The sequence below is a fragment of the Phymastichus coffea genome, unplaced genomic scaffold (genome assembly GCF_024137745.1).
Source record: "Phymastichus coffea isolate CEN01 unplaced genomic scaffold, Cenicafe_Pcof_1.1 PCOF00001, whole genome shotgun sequence".
NCBI classification, from domain to species: domain Eukaryota; kingdom Metazoa; phylum Arthropoda; class Insecta; order Hymenoptera; family Eulophidae; genus Phymastichus; species Phymastichus coffea.
The window spans coordinates 15,708,966-15,726,482 of record NW_026706812.1 but is presented as its reverse complement, the minus strand read 5'-3'; the positions used below and the strand labels follow the sequence as shown (position 1 = coordinate 15,726,482).

The 17,517-nt window shown below is 39.9% G+C and overlaps 1 protein-coding gene across 2 annotated transcripts; it reads left to right on the top strand.

Moving 5' to 3' along the window:
* The first annotated feature begins 1,276 nt into the window (after positions 1-1,276).
* Positions 1,277-16,860, top strand: LOC131674259 (disintegrin and metalloproteinase domain-containing protein 10). Of its 2 annotated transcripts, none has more exons than XM_058952940.1 (11): positions 1,277-2,153; positions 7,958-8,221; positions 8,293-8,487; positions 8,638-8,969; positions 9,260-9,406; positions 9,480-9,863; positions 9,936-10,466; positions 10,547-10,897; positions 10,972-11,136; positions 11,206-11,329; positions 12,143-16,860. In XM_058952940.1, the coding sequence occupies exons 1-11, from the start codon at positions 2,087-2,089 to the stop codon at positions 12,331-12,333; spliced, it is 2,751 nt and encodes a 916-aa protein (XP_058808923.1). In that variant the 5' UTR covers positions 1,277-2,086; the 3' UTR covers positions 12,334-16,860. The 2 variants fall into 2 exon arrangements, with proteins under 2 accessions (XP_058808923.1, XP_058808845.1); XM_058952862.1 differs by having other exon boundaries at positions 12,122-16,860.
* Positions 16,861-17,517: the final 657 nt, after the last annotated feature.

The window sequence follows — 17,517 nt, the reverse complement described above, 5'->3', positions numbered from 1 at the left end:
AAAATTGATATTTTTTATGTGTAAATATAAAAATATAGTCAAGTTTGAACGTGCCGATAATGTTTACTACTAAATTTATACTAAAATATTGTTCAAATTTTATTTATATTTAAGTAGTATAAATTACGTAAGAAAAGCGTTTATAAAATCTAATATTCAATTGCTCTATAGTTATAAACTATTTTTATAAAATCAAAAAAATAAATAGTTTTCTTGTACTAGAGATATCGTTAGAAATGTAAGCACCGTAGGACTTTTAAAAAATTCAAAGCTGTGATGAAATTGTCGAGACAGCAAATAAATGATTATGTATATCAATGAAACCTTCTGTAAAATAGTTTTATTATAATCTTGGATTTATGTTCCCCTTTTCACACAAATAATAAATATGAAACGTTAATGGCATTTTTCACAAACCGTACATAAAGTGATCACTATGTCAGAGTTCATACATGATCAGAATTGATTACGGGGATCAGATGGTGTTAAATAGTAAAAATTATATTTTTTACTGTGGTGTAGAAATAATTCTAATAAAATTATTATCATGTATATTTTTTTATCATCAAGTACGGTAAATGCTTATATTTTCTTCTTTTTAAGTCTCCAGTCATCTTTGAGGTCCATGAAAGTCGTCTTACCTGTAACACGATATTTTTTGAAAAAGTTTGATTTGTCACGTTTTTCTGAACGTTAGAGTGATAGAACAAAAATCAGTTTTAAAGGGCTCATTTTTTCCTTTAGATTAGTATTTTAGATGAAGTGAAGAATTTTTCGAAGTAGTCAATTTTTCTAAATTTTTTTCAAATTTCGTTTTGAATTATTCAGTCCATTTATTCATTATTTTTTCAATCATGACCTTACAGTTACAGCTAACTGCTCATACACAGTCACACATGACACGCAGCATCACAGTAATAAGAGTAATAATAGATTTGAACGCAGCATATATTTAATGAATGCTTCCAAGGGTTTATAATTTAGAGGTTAGAGTTATATTCATGAGGGGAGGTATTATAAACCTAAATTAATTTTTTCATATTTTTTCTGTAAATGTCGTTTGACAGTATATTAAGTAATTATATGACAAGAGAGAGAGCTGCTTGCTGTTGGACAATCCGCCGGTAAGTTATGTTTGTAGGTAATCTCCGGTAGAGGCGCTGAAGGTCCAAGGTTCCTGGCTCAAACGAAACGGCCGCGAAGTATTATACATGACATTGCGCCTCCTTTATTGTACAGTCTCCATGAATGCACAACATACTAACATAGAGCGCACTAGCAGTGCTTGGCGTTGTCTGTAGCCGCGACCGCGACTACGACTACGAGTCAACGTAAGATAGGACACGCTAAGCACAGAAGGTAGGACACGATAGCGAGACAAAGCGAAGAGCGAAAGAAAGAAGCCGCGAGGCGCAAAGTCTCCTACGAGAACTGCAACTTCTACGAGTGCGATAGTAGCGGCTGGGCCGCGCGGAGTGCGATGGAATAGTCGGTAGTCGTGTAGTGGGCTGTGCAAGCTGTAGCGCTGGTGATCGCGACCGGAGCGCGGAGTGTGGGGCGTGCGACTGCAGTCGGTTTCTAAGCTGGTTTAAGGCAGTGGAAAGTGCATCGCATCGGTGCTGCGTTGTGAGTGCGTGCTCGCGGGGACGGGCACTGCGGACGACCGTAAGCGGGGTCAAACGGGTAGCAAGCGATGCGGACTCTAGTTGGCAGCTGCAGCAGGCTCGAGCGAGTACCGTCACCCCGGGTCGCCGTCACGACGCGATTGCGTTGAGTGTGGCATTGGAATCGCCCGGTGAGCCCCTGCCTAGTTACAACTGGCAGGCTCTTTTGTCGCAACGAGCGTGTGACACACCGTGCTGCGCGACTTGGTGCAACAACCCCGACGGACGGCTAACATCCAGCCCGTCGTCGCTCCTCGCTTTCGCGTGTGTGTGCGTGTTTACTTTGTGCTAAGCTTTGCTCTCCGACGGCGCTCTCCGCGCGCGTCAGTCTGCGACTAGTGCCACGGTCTGCGCAACAACGCCTTCAGCTCGAGCTGCGAGCCGTCTAGGCACCTCGCGTGCCACGAGGATTTGTCCAGACGATGTTCGCCACCGATAGCTGCGCCTTTTTCATCTTTCTCCTGCTGCTTGTACCCTACATCGACAGCGGTTCGTATCTCGTCTCTCTCCCTCTCACTTGGCGCTTTGTTTTCGCGTTTTTGTCTTAAAACTTATCATCACACGCGTTTGCTGCTATGACCTTTGTTGCTCCGATAGGGTCGTCCACCCTTTCCGTATCTTTCCACTTCCTCCGGATATCACCTATCTACTAAATTTCCGCGCGATTTCGAAATCATTAGATCTCAATGTACTGTGACACAAGAGAACAGTCTATTTTTGTAATGTGTGCATAGCAACAAGCACCTTGTTACCCTCTCAGCTGTTTCTTATCCTAATAATATTTTTCCATAGCCTGACAGTCTTTTTCTCGTAGGTCTGATCAGTTATTTACTGTTTCTTTCATAGATATTCTCATTTTTATTTGATAAGTGTGTATTGGGTATCTATTAAATAAGTATAATATTTTTACTGTAATTATTTTTCACAACACAGTAATCATGTAAAATTAAAAATGCTGTTTAGTACCCTTACATTTCTTTACAATTGTTGACTATCAACGTTGTTGTGATTTTCTATACTACCTCTATTTTCCAAACACTTTTATTCTTTTCTTATTACAATTCAATCATTTGACTATAAATGCAGTATGTTTTTCTATGGTGGGTATTTGTAAATATTGAATAGCTAATTTTATTCAAAGTATAACAGTAAACTTATATGAACAAAAACTAATGATAAAAGATTTATGTTTGTAGAATAATTGTAAAAAATTTAAGTTTTAGAACTTAATGATTCAATCGAAGATAGATTCTCAAATGTAGCAGTAAAAAAGTGGTAGATAACAGAAGAAAATTTGTTAAAGCACTGCAATCAACTGCTTTTACACATAATTGTTATTTTCAAACCACTTTTATATGCTGTACCAGTAATGGGTCTTATAGTGAATTAAACCTTGTTTTTATTTACAGACTAAGTTTGTATAGATAATTTATTTTAACTAGTGTTTTTTTCCAAACTGAATATTAAAATTACATAATATTTTTGTAGTATTTACAAATAGAAAAGGATAATTATATTCATAAGAAATTGATTGAAAAAATGTTGATTTTTAGATGAAAAGTGTAGTTAAGGTATAAATATGATATAATATGATATAAACATGTATAAATATGATGGCAAAAATTAATTACATATAATATGTACTGGAAAAAAATCCTCTTGTAAGAAGATTCCTCTTGTGGCAAGAATATTTCCTGGCGAAAAGGAATTTCTCTTGTAGCAAGAGAAATCTAGTCAGTGGATCAGTTGATTATAGAAATCTCAAGAAAAATGAGTTGCTGTTAACATTAACAGCAGAATATCGCGAAATGATAAATTGCTGAATGGAGAAAACGTTGAGTAGATAAATTAAAGCAAGAAATAAGTGACAGGTAGCTCGAACATCGTCTATACTTATGGTGAGCAGACGGTGATAGTCAGTGAGGCGGTTTTTGTTGAGTATAAAGTAGAAATTGTCAGTTGTCAGATGGCAGTTAATCACCGAGCTTGCGAATTCGACTAGAGAGGATACGTAGCGGAAGTCGACGAAGAAGAGTATAAGATGTCAACGACACCGATCGAAGGGATGAAGTGGAAGAATATATTCAACATATTGAAGCACGGCGTCGCATATCACTAGGTGTAATTTACGCGCGGTAGACGCAGTGAGTCCCGGGAGGGAGGCACGGGAGGATGGTGAATCATCGTGCGGGGAAGCAACGGCCTCGGCTCGGCATTTGAGGCGTAACGATGCGAGCAGAATATAGCTGCGAGAGAGAGAGAGAGAGAGAGAGAGTGTGAGTGAGTGAAAGAATCAGCCCGATTCAGCGGCGCTCGAGAGTGCCGAACCGCCGCTGCTTCCACTCATTTACACATGTACATGTGTATAGCAGCTATTGACCGCTGCCAACCTACAGAGCCTTTTTCAAGTATGATCTGCGACCTATTGAATCGGCGAGTTTTCAAATTTGCAAGTTGGACAACTTGTCGGGTACGATTACAATCGCGTTACGCTTTCTGACTTACTTTTTACTTTGTTATGCTGTGACTCAATTAAACCCAAAGGTTGATTCAACTTACAATTGAACTGAAACCTCTAGAAAATATCGAAATAACGATTGCATGATTAATCGCCGAACTTTTGTTTGAAATGATAAAAAATGTTAGAGAAGCAGGCTCATGTCGAAATGTAGAATCTGAATGTATTTGAACGTAGAAAGTCCAAGTTCGAGTATATTGATGATATTGTATTGAAACAGTCGTAGACGATTGACAGTAAAGAAGAGCGCTCATAACGTTGCCGATTTGTTAAGAATACTTGTTGCGATAGCGCTTGGAAATAGCGTCCTTGCCTTACTTCCCGTTTTCTTGTCGAACTGACTTGGTGACGTGATCGAGAAAATGTATCAATAGGTATCCAGAGACTACCACGAGTGTAGCTGTGTAGCTGAATATAATCAAATGTGTCGTAGCTGGCAAAGTAAAAGAACAATTGATGGAAGCGTTTCAACAATGTCCAACGTTGTTTTACTGAAATCGTTTGATATACAAAAGTACAAGTGCAACTTGGCCGATTGAAGCAAATAATGAACGAGTCGTAATAAGCAAAAAGCGATTGTCATTATAAATTTTCGGCAGCACTCTCAAAGATCTTCAGCGGAAGGCGCCAAAATAATAATAGCAATACTCGTTAATGTAAAACGTCGAAACAATTTTGCGTCAATTCATGGATCAGGGCATGAGCACATGTTCCGAAAATTCAGATCACGCCGAGATAACTGATACAAGACTAGTTATTGATAAGATCGCGAAGAGATTCTTGATAAAGCAGTATTGCAAAGGACTGGCGACATAGATAATGGTAATGCAGTTCTGCGGTTTCGCATGTAACAATGACGCTTGAATGTTCCAATGCTCACGAAATAGCGATTGGATAAAGTTGGCCTGCAGCGAAGAGACATTGAAGGGGATAGCTGTCAGTTGGTGAAGTTAGCAGTGCTGTATTCTCCTGTTGGTTCTCGGATTGGCTTTGAGCCAAGATGAATTACTGCTCGGCTGCGTCTTCTTTCCGCTCGGGGATGAAGCGCGCCTTTTATCTGTTCGTTAGGCTGCGCCGGCTGGCTGACACATTAGCGAGCCGCGCGAAGATGCTTAATCCAGGGTGCGTGCGACAGATGGGCTTCGCGAGTCGCCAACCCATCGGAGCGGCACCTCTCGACTGATACTCGGCGTGCTTAGCAGACGAGTCGGCCACGCGAGGTCAGAGTCTTCGCTTTGATTTTGCGCGCCGTGCACCACAGCTGTCGATCTGCAAAAAACTAGCTGGTCCGTCATTGCGCCAGCCTTCGATGCCTCTAATGTGGGCTCGCTCCTGCATTGACATTGCTTCGATCTCTCCCAATCAAGCTCATTCATCGATGTTTTGCTGATGTTTTGTCATCAAAGCCTGAGGCCGACTTATTGGCCATTGTCTTGCTACTAATGACTTGCTGCAGGTTTGATGGCCTCGTGACAAGTGTCATCGGGCATTGTCTAATCGGAGTCGAGCCCAAAAGCAAAACTTGATGACATGGAGATTGCTGCTAAAAGTGAGCAAACGAAGATGCATCAGAATTATGCAGCTACGAACTGTAGAACCTGTAGTCTGCACACGTAACCAACCAGACAGCAGGACAGTAGGATTCTTCGATTCACCTATATCACCTGTATTGTGTATCTGACTTTGCTCGCCAAGAACATCATCATAATTTTTCTTTTAATTTTTTGATAGAACAGTGACCCGAAAATCTTAATTACTATTGCATATAATCACTCTTTTGTTCGTATTGTTCGTAAAAGGAAAACTCTCCAAGGCGTTCTCTCCGGAATTCCCTCTTTCCGTAATGTTCATATCACACGGCATCCCTCTTACTCTCTCGCTCTTGTTTCTCTTCAAGTTATAGTACCTGCTTATCTTGAATTGCGTCCAAATTCATCTCATTTATTACTCACGATGCTTTGCACACGATAATGCTTTTTTGAACTAGGTACTGATTGTCGGTTTCTTTTCTGTTTCAGGTAAGCATCGTTCAACGCTCCATGCGGAGTCGTCAACGATACGGTATTGTACATGTACTGCAATCAAATCGTTAAAGTGTAAAATCGATATTGATCTTATCGGCCAGTTGACTAATAGAAAACTTGGTTAAATACAAACTAAAGGCAAATTAATGGGTTTAGACTTGACATTTTCCACGGAATCAGCACTGTTAGGCCTAGTTCCAGCATCAGTGATCTATTCGCGTTTCACTTAGATAAATGAGGAATCAAACCTTTTCTTTATCCATAAAATTAGGTACGATTTGAACAACAGAACAGCATCACCACTTAATTCAACTTCGCTTTTTATAAGTATTTAATGCAAATCATTGCACAATCAAAGAAGACAATCCGCGAATGTTAGGCACGGAGAAAAAAATCTGTGTTGAAATCTGTACTCAGCAATAGAAAAAGTTTATGAACAAATCTCTGTCAGTGGGTAATATCAAATCATAGGTTTTCGTGAATGGATTGCTGAAAAACAAGTTTCTGCCTAATTGGTTGCAGTATCTCATCAATGGCTGCTATTCGTCAAAATATAATTTGATCTACGAATGATAAAAAACAAAGAAGCCATCAGATCACCTGTTGAGCATTTTACAAAGCGTTGTCTGTTGTAGATTTTACACGAATTGTGTTTATGCTTAATTTCTATTGCAGATCTAAAAAAAAAATAAAAAGTATGTCGACTCACTACAGACAAAGCGCTTCTGTAGGTGCAGTGCTTTGCTTACTCACTCGTCTCATCGATCCATTCGGCCCGTGGAGAATCGCTTAGTATCCAGGATATAAACAATTCTATATATATATATTATTAATCGGCAAGGTAAACAGCGGGTTAATCGATTAACAGTCGAAGGTTTGATCCTTCTATCTCCAAACTCTCCGTTGTCCATTATTAAAGTTTCACGTTCACGCTTACCTAATTTTATCATTAGCGCACTTGTTGAAAAGTAAAGCTGGCTTTGTTTAAATAGCAATACAATCGATATGGTGCTGTTCAAAGTTTGCACGAGTTTTTCAAGCGATCGCGGCCAAATGTTTGGCTGTTAACGTCGAATGAAATGGTTATGCACAGTGACGCGACGTTAAGCTGCCTTCGCTCCGCTGCATCCATTAAGCCTTATCCGCTTATCTACTGGCCGGAATACAGCGACGCGAAGCCCCCCTCGCCTCTTCGCCTCTTTACTCGTTGCTGCTATACAGACCAATGAGCTCTAATCGTCGCTTTTGCCCAACTTGCACGAACATCACTTCTAATTGTCGGACGACAACTAGCCCGACCAATGACTTGCTCCCTCTCTGCATTAGCCCTAGAGTATGCATATTTTAACTTTATTGGATTATCGTGCGTTTGCCGAGTGCCCACTGTTAGCGCTCCTATACAATGCAGCGTTGTCCTGGTGAGCTTTTCCAGCTTCTTTCCATCCATCAAACTACACTCTGAAAGCCATTGACAGATCTGCACGAGGTATTCTTGGCAGTGTTTGATCTTTGCGCCTTGACAAAACCTGAATGACGAAACGTTGGTCTTTAACCTCGCACGAGGTCTCACTTGCAATCTCTCGGTGTGACTTTTTCTCAGCACAGATCAATGTGACAATTCGTTGGTTGTCGCCAATTGGCAAGTCAATCGGCGGGCATTTGAATGGCGTTTATGACGAGGGTAGCAACCAAAGTCAGACTGAATGTGGAGTAGAGCGAGAGCAGCGCGATGATGTTTGGTCTAATTGCAGCGCGCCGGCTGAACGAGTATATCCGTCACTACGAGCCGCTGACGTACGACGCCGAGGAGGTGTATCGCAGCCACGTGCGCTCCAAGCGCTCGGCCAGCGCTGGTCCCGGACAGCTGACGCTCAGGTTTCGTGCCCACGGCCGCGACTTCCGGCTTAGACTCAAGCGCGATCTACAAACTTTCGCCAGCGACCTCAGAGTTGTCGGCCCGAGCGACCAGCCTGAGGACCTCGATACCTCGCATGTCTACCAAGGACATCTCATAGGTATGCAGCCGGTGACCGTCGCCGACTCGATAGTATCGTGATCCTCACGCGTTTCCCTTTTTGTTCGTCAGGTGAGCCCAACAGCTATGTGTTTGGCAGTCTGAGCAATGGCGTCTTTCACGGCAAGATCGTGACGGCACACGATGGAGCCTGGTACGTCGAGAAGTCCCACTACTACTTCCCCGAGCAGCAGCGTAATCAGACCGAGCACTCGGTCATCTACCATGAGGCTGACGTCGAGGACCCTTACGAGCAAATTCGCACGGGTAATTCGCAGCTGCGTTTGTTTCCTTACGATTCAAGCGCCTCGTTGATCTCGTTCGCTGTATTAGTTGCAATGCAGCGGGAGCGATCGCCGTAATTCTCTCTCTCTCTTTCTCTCTCTCTCGACAGTAGCTAACGATTGATATCAACAGGTAACTCAAAGGGCTGCGGCATCACGGATGAAATGCTGGATTGGATGGAGCGGGTGCAAAACTCGGCGGCATCCGAGTCGCTAGCGCCGGCCCAGAGCCTGCACGCGACGGCCGAGTTACCCGGCCATAAGTACAGCAAGGAGGCCAACTCTGTTGACAGTGAGCAGCAACAAGATCATGAGGTGCACGCCGACGACACCTGGAGTGCGAGAGCCAGGATGAAAACGAGAACGCGCCCGAGGCGAGCAGCCAAACCCAAGGAGGAAAACAAAAATACTTGCTCGCTTTTTATCCAGACAGATCCGCTCATCTGGCGACATATTTTTGAGCAGGTATGGCGGCAAGCCCCTCAAGCAATCTCTGATAAGCGCTACATTTTCTATCGGCTATCCAAAACTGCTGTGTGAACAGCGTCATGAAATGACAATCGAGTTTGTCAAATTAGACCGAGGATTCGCCAAATTATCGCGATAAGGTGAATGCTTCGCTTGCTGCTCGGCATTATCAATAGCAGCAATTATTGCTGCCAGACAAATTGATGTGATATGATTCTTACAATTAATTTTCGGCTTTGACCCTTGTGTATATTATAAAATAAATGTATAAATTTTCTCGAACTTAGGTGAATCACGACGAGGAAAAGACTCGAGAGGAGATTTTGTCCTTGATAGCGCATCATGTGACTGCCGTCAACTACATCTACAGAGACACCAAGTTCGATGGCAAAATTGAGCACAGGAACATCAAGTTCGAGGTGCAGAGGATAAAGGTGAGCATGAGTGCCGATAGACGCGCGGTCTAGTGACGCAGTCGGTTGGTTGACCATATACCGTGCTGTGTAGATCGACGACGACAGCTCGTGTAACCAACCGCAAAGCTACGGTGATCAAAATCCCTTCTGCATGGAGAACATCGACGTGAGCAACTTCCTGAATCTGCACTCGCTCGGCAACCACGAGGACTTTTGCTTGGCATACGTGTTCACGTACCGTGACTTTACCGGCGGCACTCTGGGTCTGGCCTGGGTTGCATCGGCTTCAGGCGCCTCCGGCGGTATCTGCGAGAAGTATAAGACTTACACGGAGACCGTCGGTGGCATGTACCAGTCGACCAAGCGCTCGCTCAACACCGGCATTATCACCTTCGTCAACTATAATAGCCGCGTGCCGCCCAAGGTCTCACAGCTAACGCTCGCTCACGAAATTGGCCACAATTTCGGTTCACCGGTAAGTCTTCACCGTGCACCGCGGGCCGTGCTCTATTCGATGCGCATTAATCGCATTGCCTGCCTATCCTAGCACGACTTCCCGGCAGACTGCAAGCCTGGCGGCCTCGACGGTAACTACATAATGTTCGCCTCGGCGACCTCAGGCGACCGGCCAAACAATAGTAAATTCAGTAAGTGCAGCATCGGCAACATCAGCAACGTGCTTGACGCGATCGTCGAGACGAAGAAGCGCAACTGCTTCAACGCCTCGGCGGGCGCGTTCTGCGGCAACAAGATCGTGGAGGCCGGCGAGGAGTGTGACTGTGGTTACGACAACGACGAGTGCGCAGACAAGTGCTGCTATCCGCGGATAGTCTCCATCGTCGAGCGTATCAAGAACCAGACGGCTAAGGGTTGTACCCGTCGCCAGAACACCCAGTGCAGTCCTAGCCAAGGCCCATGCTGCTCTAGCGATACCTGCTCCTTCGTGCCCACGACTCATAACGTGCAATGCAAGTCTGAATCAGACTGCAGCTACAGTTCGGTATGCAACGGGCGCAGCTCCGAGTGCCCACCGCCCCAGCCCAAGGCTAACAAGACCAGGTGCAACGAGGGAACTCAGGTAGTCTCCAGCCCCGCTTCTCAGCACCCTCTTGCTGTTTGCTTGCTCACTAACGTAACCGCTCTGCTCTTCTTCCACAGCTGTGTATCAATGGCGAGTGCACGGGCTCGATCTGCCTCGAATGGAACCTCACCGAATGCTTCCTCACGAGCAGCATCATACCCAACATCGACAAGCGGAAGCTCTGTGAGCTGGCCTGCCAAAACGGCACCGACACCTCCACTTGCCGTAGTACCAGCGAGTTTGCTCACCTGGTTAACCTGACCAAGGGTGGCATTAGCCTCAGGCCAGGCTCACCTTGCGACAACTTCCAAGGCTACTGCGACGTCTTTCTCAAGTGCCGAGCTGTGGACGCCGAGGGGCCTCTTGCCAGACTAAAGAACATGCTCTTCAACAAGGCTAACCTTAACTATGTCGCCGAATGGGTCACGGTAGGCCACCTCGAACGGACTGACTGGTCTTGGAACCTCTTCAATCGACACTTTACCTTTTCCTCCCTTTCTAGAACTACTGGTGGGCCGTGCTTTTAATGGGTATTGTGTTTATCATCTTCATGGGATTGTTCATCAAGTGTTGTGCCGTTCACACTCCATCAAGCAATCCCAAAAAGCCACCGGCCAGGCATATCAGCGACACCCTGCGAAGACCAATGAATACCCTGCGTAGAATGGTAAAATAAATCCGGATTTCACGTATCCAGTGCCTGCATTGCGATTGAATTTGTGCTTTCGTTTGCTAGCGTCATCACCATGGGGGTGGAGGAGGCGCTGCCCGAAGTGTACCGCCGTGGCAAGGCGGCCACGGCTCACGAGGCCCTTCTCATGGCTACGGAGAAGGCCGAGGTCCCCAGTATTATCCCAAAGGTAACTGTTGATTGTTTCGTCGTCAGCTCGTATCTCAAATGTTCACTGGCGAATCGAGTTTATCAATCGAGTTTGACTCGTTTTACATGCTCAGAATATACTGATGATTTCTCCATCAATATGTTGAATAACTGCATTAAGAAATCAGTATCTTTAAATTTTCTTTGAGCATTATGTATGCGAATCATTATCTGCGTAATTTTTCCTTTCATGATAAACTCATAATCATTCGTAAACTGCTTTCGCCCACTTACATTCTCATTGTACAACTTCCAACTACAAGTGTGTCTTCTTTCATTCACGCATCTTCCTCGCGTCGATTGAATGCGCCCATCGTATCACTCGAAACTTTCATTCCATAAGCTACGGAGGTGAGCTGGAGCTTTATACTTTGTTCATTGTCAATCAATTTTAGAAATAAAGAGACGTTGCTTTGATGTGTCGTGTGCTCTATCATATCATTACTTGACCTGTGTCATCATGCCTTAGCTAATCTGCTTTTCCGATGCACGTTTCAACTCCTGCATTTACAGTTGCATGCCTTCACGCCAATATCAAGCGCAAGCCATCGGATAGTTTACAGTAGTTTGAATTGGATGCTAGCATAGGTGCAACGTAGTAAAATAAATAAAGTGAGAGTGATTTGAGCGAGATATTGGCTTATCATTGATATTGCACCGAACAGTTGGCGACACGGTGTAGTGTGAATGAGAAGCAGTGTGGAGTGTAAAGAACAGAAGAGAAAGTGGTGTCGATGATGGCATGAAATGTTGTGTAATGTATGAATCACAGGATATCGCTCGGTTCCCACAGCTAGTGCGCCACCCGCCACCCACTACAGTGCCAACAGCGGCAACCCCAGTGGGCCATTACCGGGCAGCAGCAGCTACGCCCGCGGCAGCACTGGCAGCGGCTCTCACCAGCAGCACCACAGCGAGCACTACACCGGCGCCTACCCGTCAGCCGGCTCCCGGACCTCGGCCTACGAGATGAGGCACCACTAAGGCTGAACTTGCCTCCCCCTTCGCTCAAGCTAACTCGGCTCCGGATTGATGAACTCCGTTTTCAAGATTTCAAATCTCAGCGCACCACAGGCATTATCTGCCTCCTCTGCTTTTTCATTGGCAAGCGCTGCATTTCTCAGATTTTTACATAGATCTGAACTTCTGTACACATTACCGTTCTTTATTATTCTCATCGCTTGCTTTTTGTACATATTCTCATAGTCCGATCGCGTCTATGCCAACTTTTCCACATCTTTTCATCATTTTTATTTACTTCTCCTGTTAGTGTCATCGTTATTATAATTCCAATGATTGTCATGTGATATTGTGAATCGTTGTGATTCAATTCCGGTTAACCAATTAAACATCGACAATTAAAACGTTGATAAGTTTTACGATTTCAAACAAACGCGTACGCGAACAACTTTTTCATGTATTTCATCATATTCGTTTTTATATGACGTGAAAATTTCTATAACGCGTATTGTTATAATTACATTATTAGTTTTTTCTTAATTACATGATTAAATTGGCGACTCGACGCATAACGTTTGAATTAAGCCTTTTATTATCATATGAGCCAATAAAAACAAATACGTCTAAATGTTAGGAGATATCCATACTTTCTTTTTCTATAATATTGCAAAAACTTGAGTCAATGGGTGGCCAAATAATGATAATGTATTACCAAACTATCCAGATCAATCACTTGATCTCTATATTATTAAGCGATGTAATATATAACAATACGTATGATTTTGTAAGTTAATACTAGGTTTTGTTATATTAAATCTGTAAAAAGTCAATTGGATGAAACCGGATGGACCGCAAAAATATCAGCACCAATGCGGCTAAAAAATCCGGAATTGGATCTTTTATTTGCATTATCGTGTCTCCTATTTTTAGTATTATGAAAGACAAAAGCAACAATAGCATCGGTATTATTTAGTTAAGAATCAATATTCATGATATGAATTGCGAAAAACATTAAATTACTTATAAGTCAACGGAAGAATCGAGCGATTACGACGATAAAAAGTAGCTCTTTGCGTTTCAACGACTTATGCAGTCATCTGTTGAATTATTAAGGCTGATCGTTTATGAAACTTGATATATATTCTCCACGGTCACTTCATTACGCCGTGGAAACTAAACTATATCTTGATATGTTAACTGTCTTGTAAGTATTAGAAAGGTCAATTGTTTCATTACTTACTTTTTTAAATTATCACAGTTATTCGACGTAAGTAAAATTTAATTATCAGGTTTTTCACATAGTTTTAGCATCTTTCGCTATTTTCAGAAAGATTCGTTCAATGAAAATATCTGTTTGTCATTAATTTTATTTAATTTAAACAGAACATGTTTCATATACATTTGACGAATATAAAATATCGATATTTTTCTAATTTATGTTAGTTGTGTTTATTAGTACATTACGATACAAGTGCAGGAAAGTAGATTTTTGTCTCGCTTTGCTGGGGCGTAAACGCCACACGAGACGAGAAACTCTTTCCCGAACATGTGCCGTTCCGTATTTTTTTATACGACGTGTGGAAAGTGCGATTTTCAACGCATGTTTTCTGCCGAGCGTGCGGGAAAGACGCACTTTGCGCACGGAGTGTCGAAAAAACTCTAAATCGATTTTGTTCAAAATATTGAAATTGCTTGACTTTAAATATTCAAGATACCTTGATTTCGGACCTTTCTGCGTTGTATACTTACGCGTTTTATATAGTTAACCAAACATTTCTATGCCACTATTTTGTACATATAGTTCCGGAATTTGCTATCGACTATGGATTCGAATTCAAAAAAAGTATTCATATATACTTAAGATATATTAGGACGCCGAAAAGTGACTCAATATAATTTTTTAATTTGAAAATCGTTTAACTAATATTTTTATTTATTAAAATAAATTTACTTCTTACTTGACTCTTTTAAGTGAATATTATTAATAAATTTGAAAGCAAAAATATAATAGATAACGAAAATTATGACCCACTTTAAAGCTCCTAATAAATTTAAAATACTCTTACAAGCATTTAAGTATAATTGATAAAAATATACTTTGGCAAAAAGGACTAAAATTTGTTTAATCACTTGATTATATGTATACTCCATAAATTAAGACTATTTCTGTGCATTACTACTTATTGTGAATAAACAGAATGAACAGACTTCAGAATATGATGTGACATCATGAACAACATAAAAGGAAAAAAACGTAAATGATTGTAAACTACGTCGAAGCGATGTTCCGAGTTGCGGAATTGTACAATATGAATCGAGGCAATGTGATTTTTAGGCAAATTGATAAAGTTTTTGTGTGATTAAATGCGCGAGTGAACAAAAAACAATATAAAATAGCATAAAAAGGATATGGAGGGCAAACAAACAAGTGAAATGTGTAAACCTGTGTACATAAATTTAATATATAATACAATCAATTGTATTTCCAAATGTTTATGTATTACGCGAACGCAATGATTTGTGTACGTATAGGTACATTTACTCATAAATAATAACGCAATTAATAAAACAAATAATTAGTTGAAAAATAATAAAAATAATCGAAGAAATATTTGTTTTTTATAATAAAATTGTATAATAAGAAATCGATTATACTGTATTTTATAATCGAAATGAATGATATAATATGGAGTGAGTGAGTTCGGAGAAGAAAGGGGCAAGAATAATTTGCAATATATTACTTTTTGTTGATAGTTGAAAAATAATGAATTTAATAAGCGTAAATTTGTCTTGTAATTGCAGTTCGATTTTATCGTCTGATATAAACGTTATATGCCAAAAAAATAAAAAAAAAACGATGCGATAAGTCTTACATTCTGCTTTGAGTCTCGGTAAAGTGGAATGAAATTTTTGAAAGATAACAAATTTCTACAGTAATTGCTACGTTTTTCAGTTATGCGATAATTAAATACTTACGAGTATTTCCATCCGAGACACTGCCAAAGCCAACACGTTTCTACGATCAGCGATAGAAAAACACAATGAAATTTAATTTAAAAATTTTCTGGTATCACTGCCAAGAATTTTATATCTAATAATAATTTGCATAGAATCAATTAAAGGACGTTGAAATAGCTAAATTGTTATAACAAGAAATAGTAGTATAGCTAAAGATTAATTTCTAAATTTTTATAATTTTATTTACAATTAATATTTTACATTTTATTAATATTACTGGATGAAAATGATATATACCAAGCAAAAAAGACAGTTTATAATGAATGCTTTATAACGAGGTTTTCCGTGGTGTTATAGCCACTAGTGATTCCGTTAAGTATAATAAGAATCCGATTGAAAAATAAAAAAACTAATGAAACTGATTAAAAAAGAACTGAAAAAGCGAGCTAAGGCAGGTCTTTTGTTGTCAAAGTGTTAAATTCTGAAAATATTATTTTCATGCGCTAGAAAAATAACTCAAATCCTTTTAGATAGGGAAAGACAACGAGCACATAGATTTAGTTTATAAATATGACGAAAAATAAAGATTTATCAGCTTTTGTTTCAGCTCATGCTAAATACTTGACATTGAAGTATGCATTAAAAATATGCGATTTATGAATATGTCATTTTGATAAATAAAAATGTATTCTTGTATTTCTAAAACTTTGCAAAGTAAGTGGACTTGTACAGTCTTGTAGAGAAATGATGCTAAGTCAGAGACTACCGTGTATCCACTAAATAGAAGTCTGCTCAATGCGTGCGTCGAAATTCAATTATCGAGATGAATATGTATCTTTGAAGTTGTCACTATGTGCTCGTTGACGTGAGGTTAATTATTCTTTTGATATTCTGGCTTTCTATTTTCATCACCAGTATGTACGAATTAGTCGCTAATATAAAGCACAGCAGCAACAAATAATTGCCATTGTAGAAAATTGAAAATACAATATCTCGTATGAAGATTGCAAGGATTCTTTGACGGAGTGCACTTCTCTATTAATTGTACATAGTGTCAGTAAAAAGAAAACGAGAGGGAGCAATAAGGAGCAACAAAAATATTAAGAAAATTATATTTTTTCTAACAACCCTGAAACTGACTTATCAGTCTCATCGTATTTCTGCAATTATAATTAACATTCAGTTTTATTGTTATTTCATCAAATTTCAAATGTCTGATGAGCACGATGAATCGATATTTTAACTCAAGGTGGCCTTGATTAGTTTTTCTTTGTAGCATAGAACAAAAGAATTTGCGTTTTACAAGCTAGCCGCATATTACTCAATGAATATAAGTTAATAACGAATGGATAAGGTTAAGTATTTAAGCGGTATTATTTTCACGTACCTACGGTAATAATTATTGTAAAGTACGGCACTGACCAATTGCCTGTTTTTTGGACAAACGGTCCCTTTCTTCGAATAAACAGCACGTCTAACGCGTGGGCCGTGTATTAAGAATATTATAAACAAAATATAATTGTGAATATTTCTTGTGTTACGTTCATGTGATTACAAAGAAACTGTAAAATTAAATAAAGCGTACATTTTACATTCAAACTTCTGATCTAATTATTATTCTTGTTTTCTATCTTCTTTAACTTATATAGTTACTGTTCATTGTAAAGCTCTTTCAAAGCGTTCAAATTAATTATATTTATGTAAATACTACTTATTTGAACTGGTTATGCATTTACGCTGAAATTTCTCTATCTGTTTGCCATTCCTTATCATTTTAAAATTGCAATAATAATAAAATAGTCGAAATAAACGAATTATCTTCACAGCAAATAATTAAATAAAATATACAATACAAAATATTTAAAAAAATGAATCTTAATTTCTTTATATTAAATTTATTGTTAAATTAATATAATACACAAATTTTTTGTGAAGTTTAATAATGTATTAAGTTAACAATCTCTTTCACAAAGATATACTGGCTTGAAATTTAAATACAATCAATTAAAAAAATGCATTGTTCCATATTTTATAAAAAAAATACTTTTTAAAATTTTATTTTAAAATTTATCTTACCGCGACTTTTGTAAATTTTATAATTAGCAAAGTAAATTGAAATATTTTTTTCACTAATCATTACTATTACGCTTAAATGTGACGAATTTTATTTAGCAATCCTAATTCCGCCGTTCCGAATAACTTAACGGAGGAACGCGGAACGAAATCTACATACAATGCCGATAGAAGTGG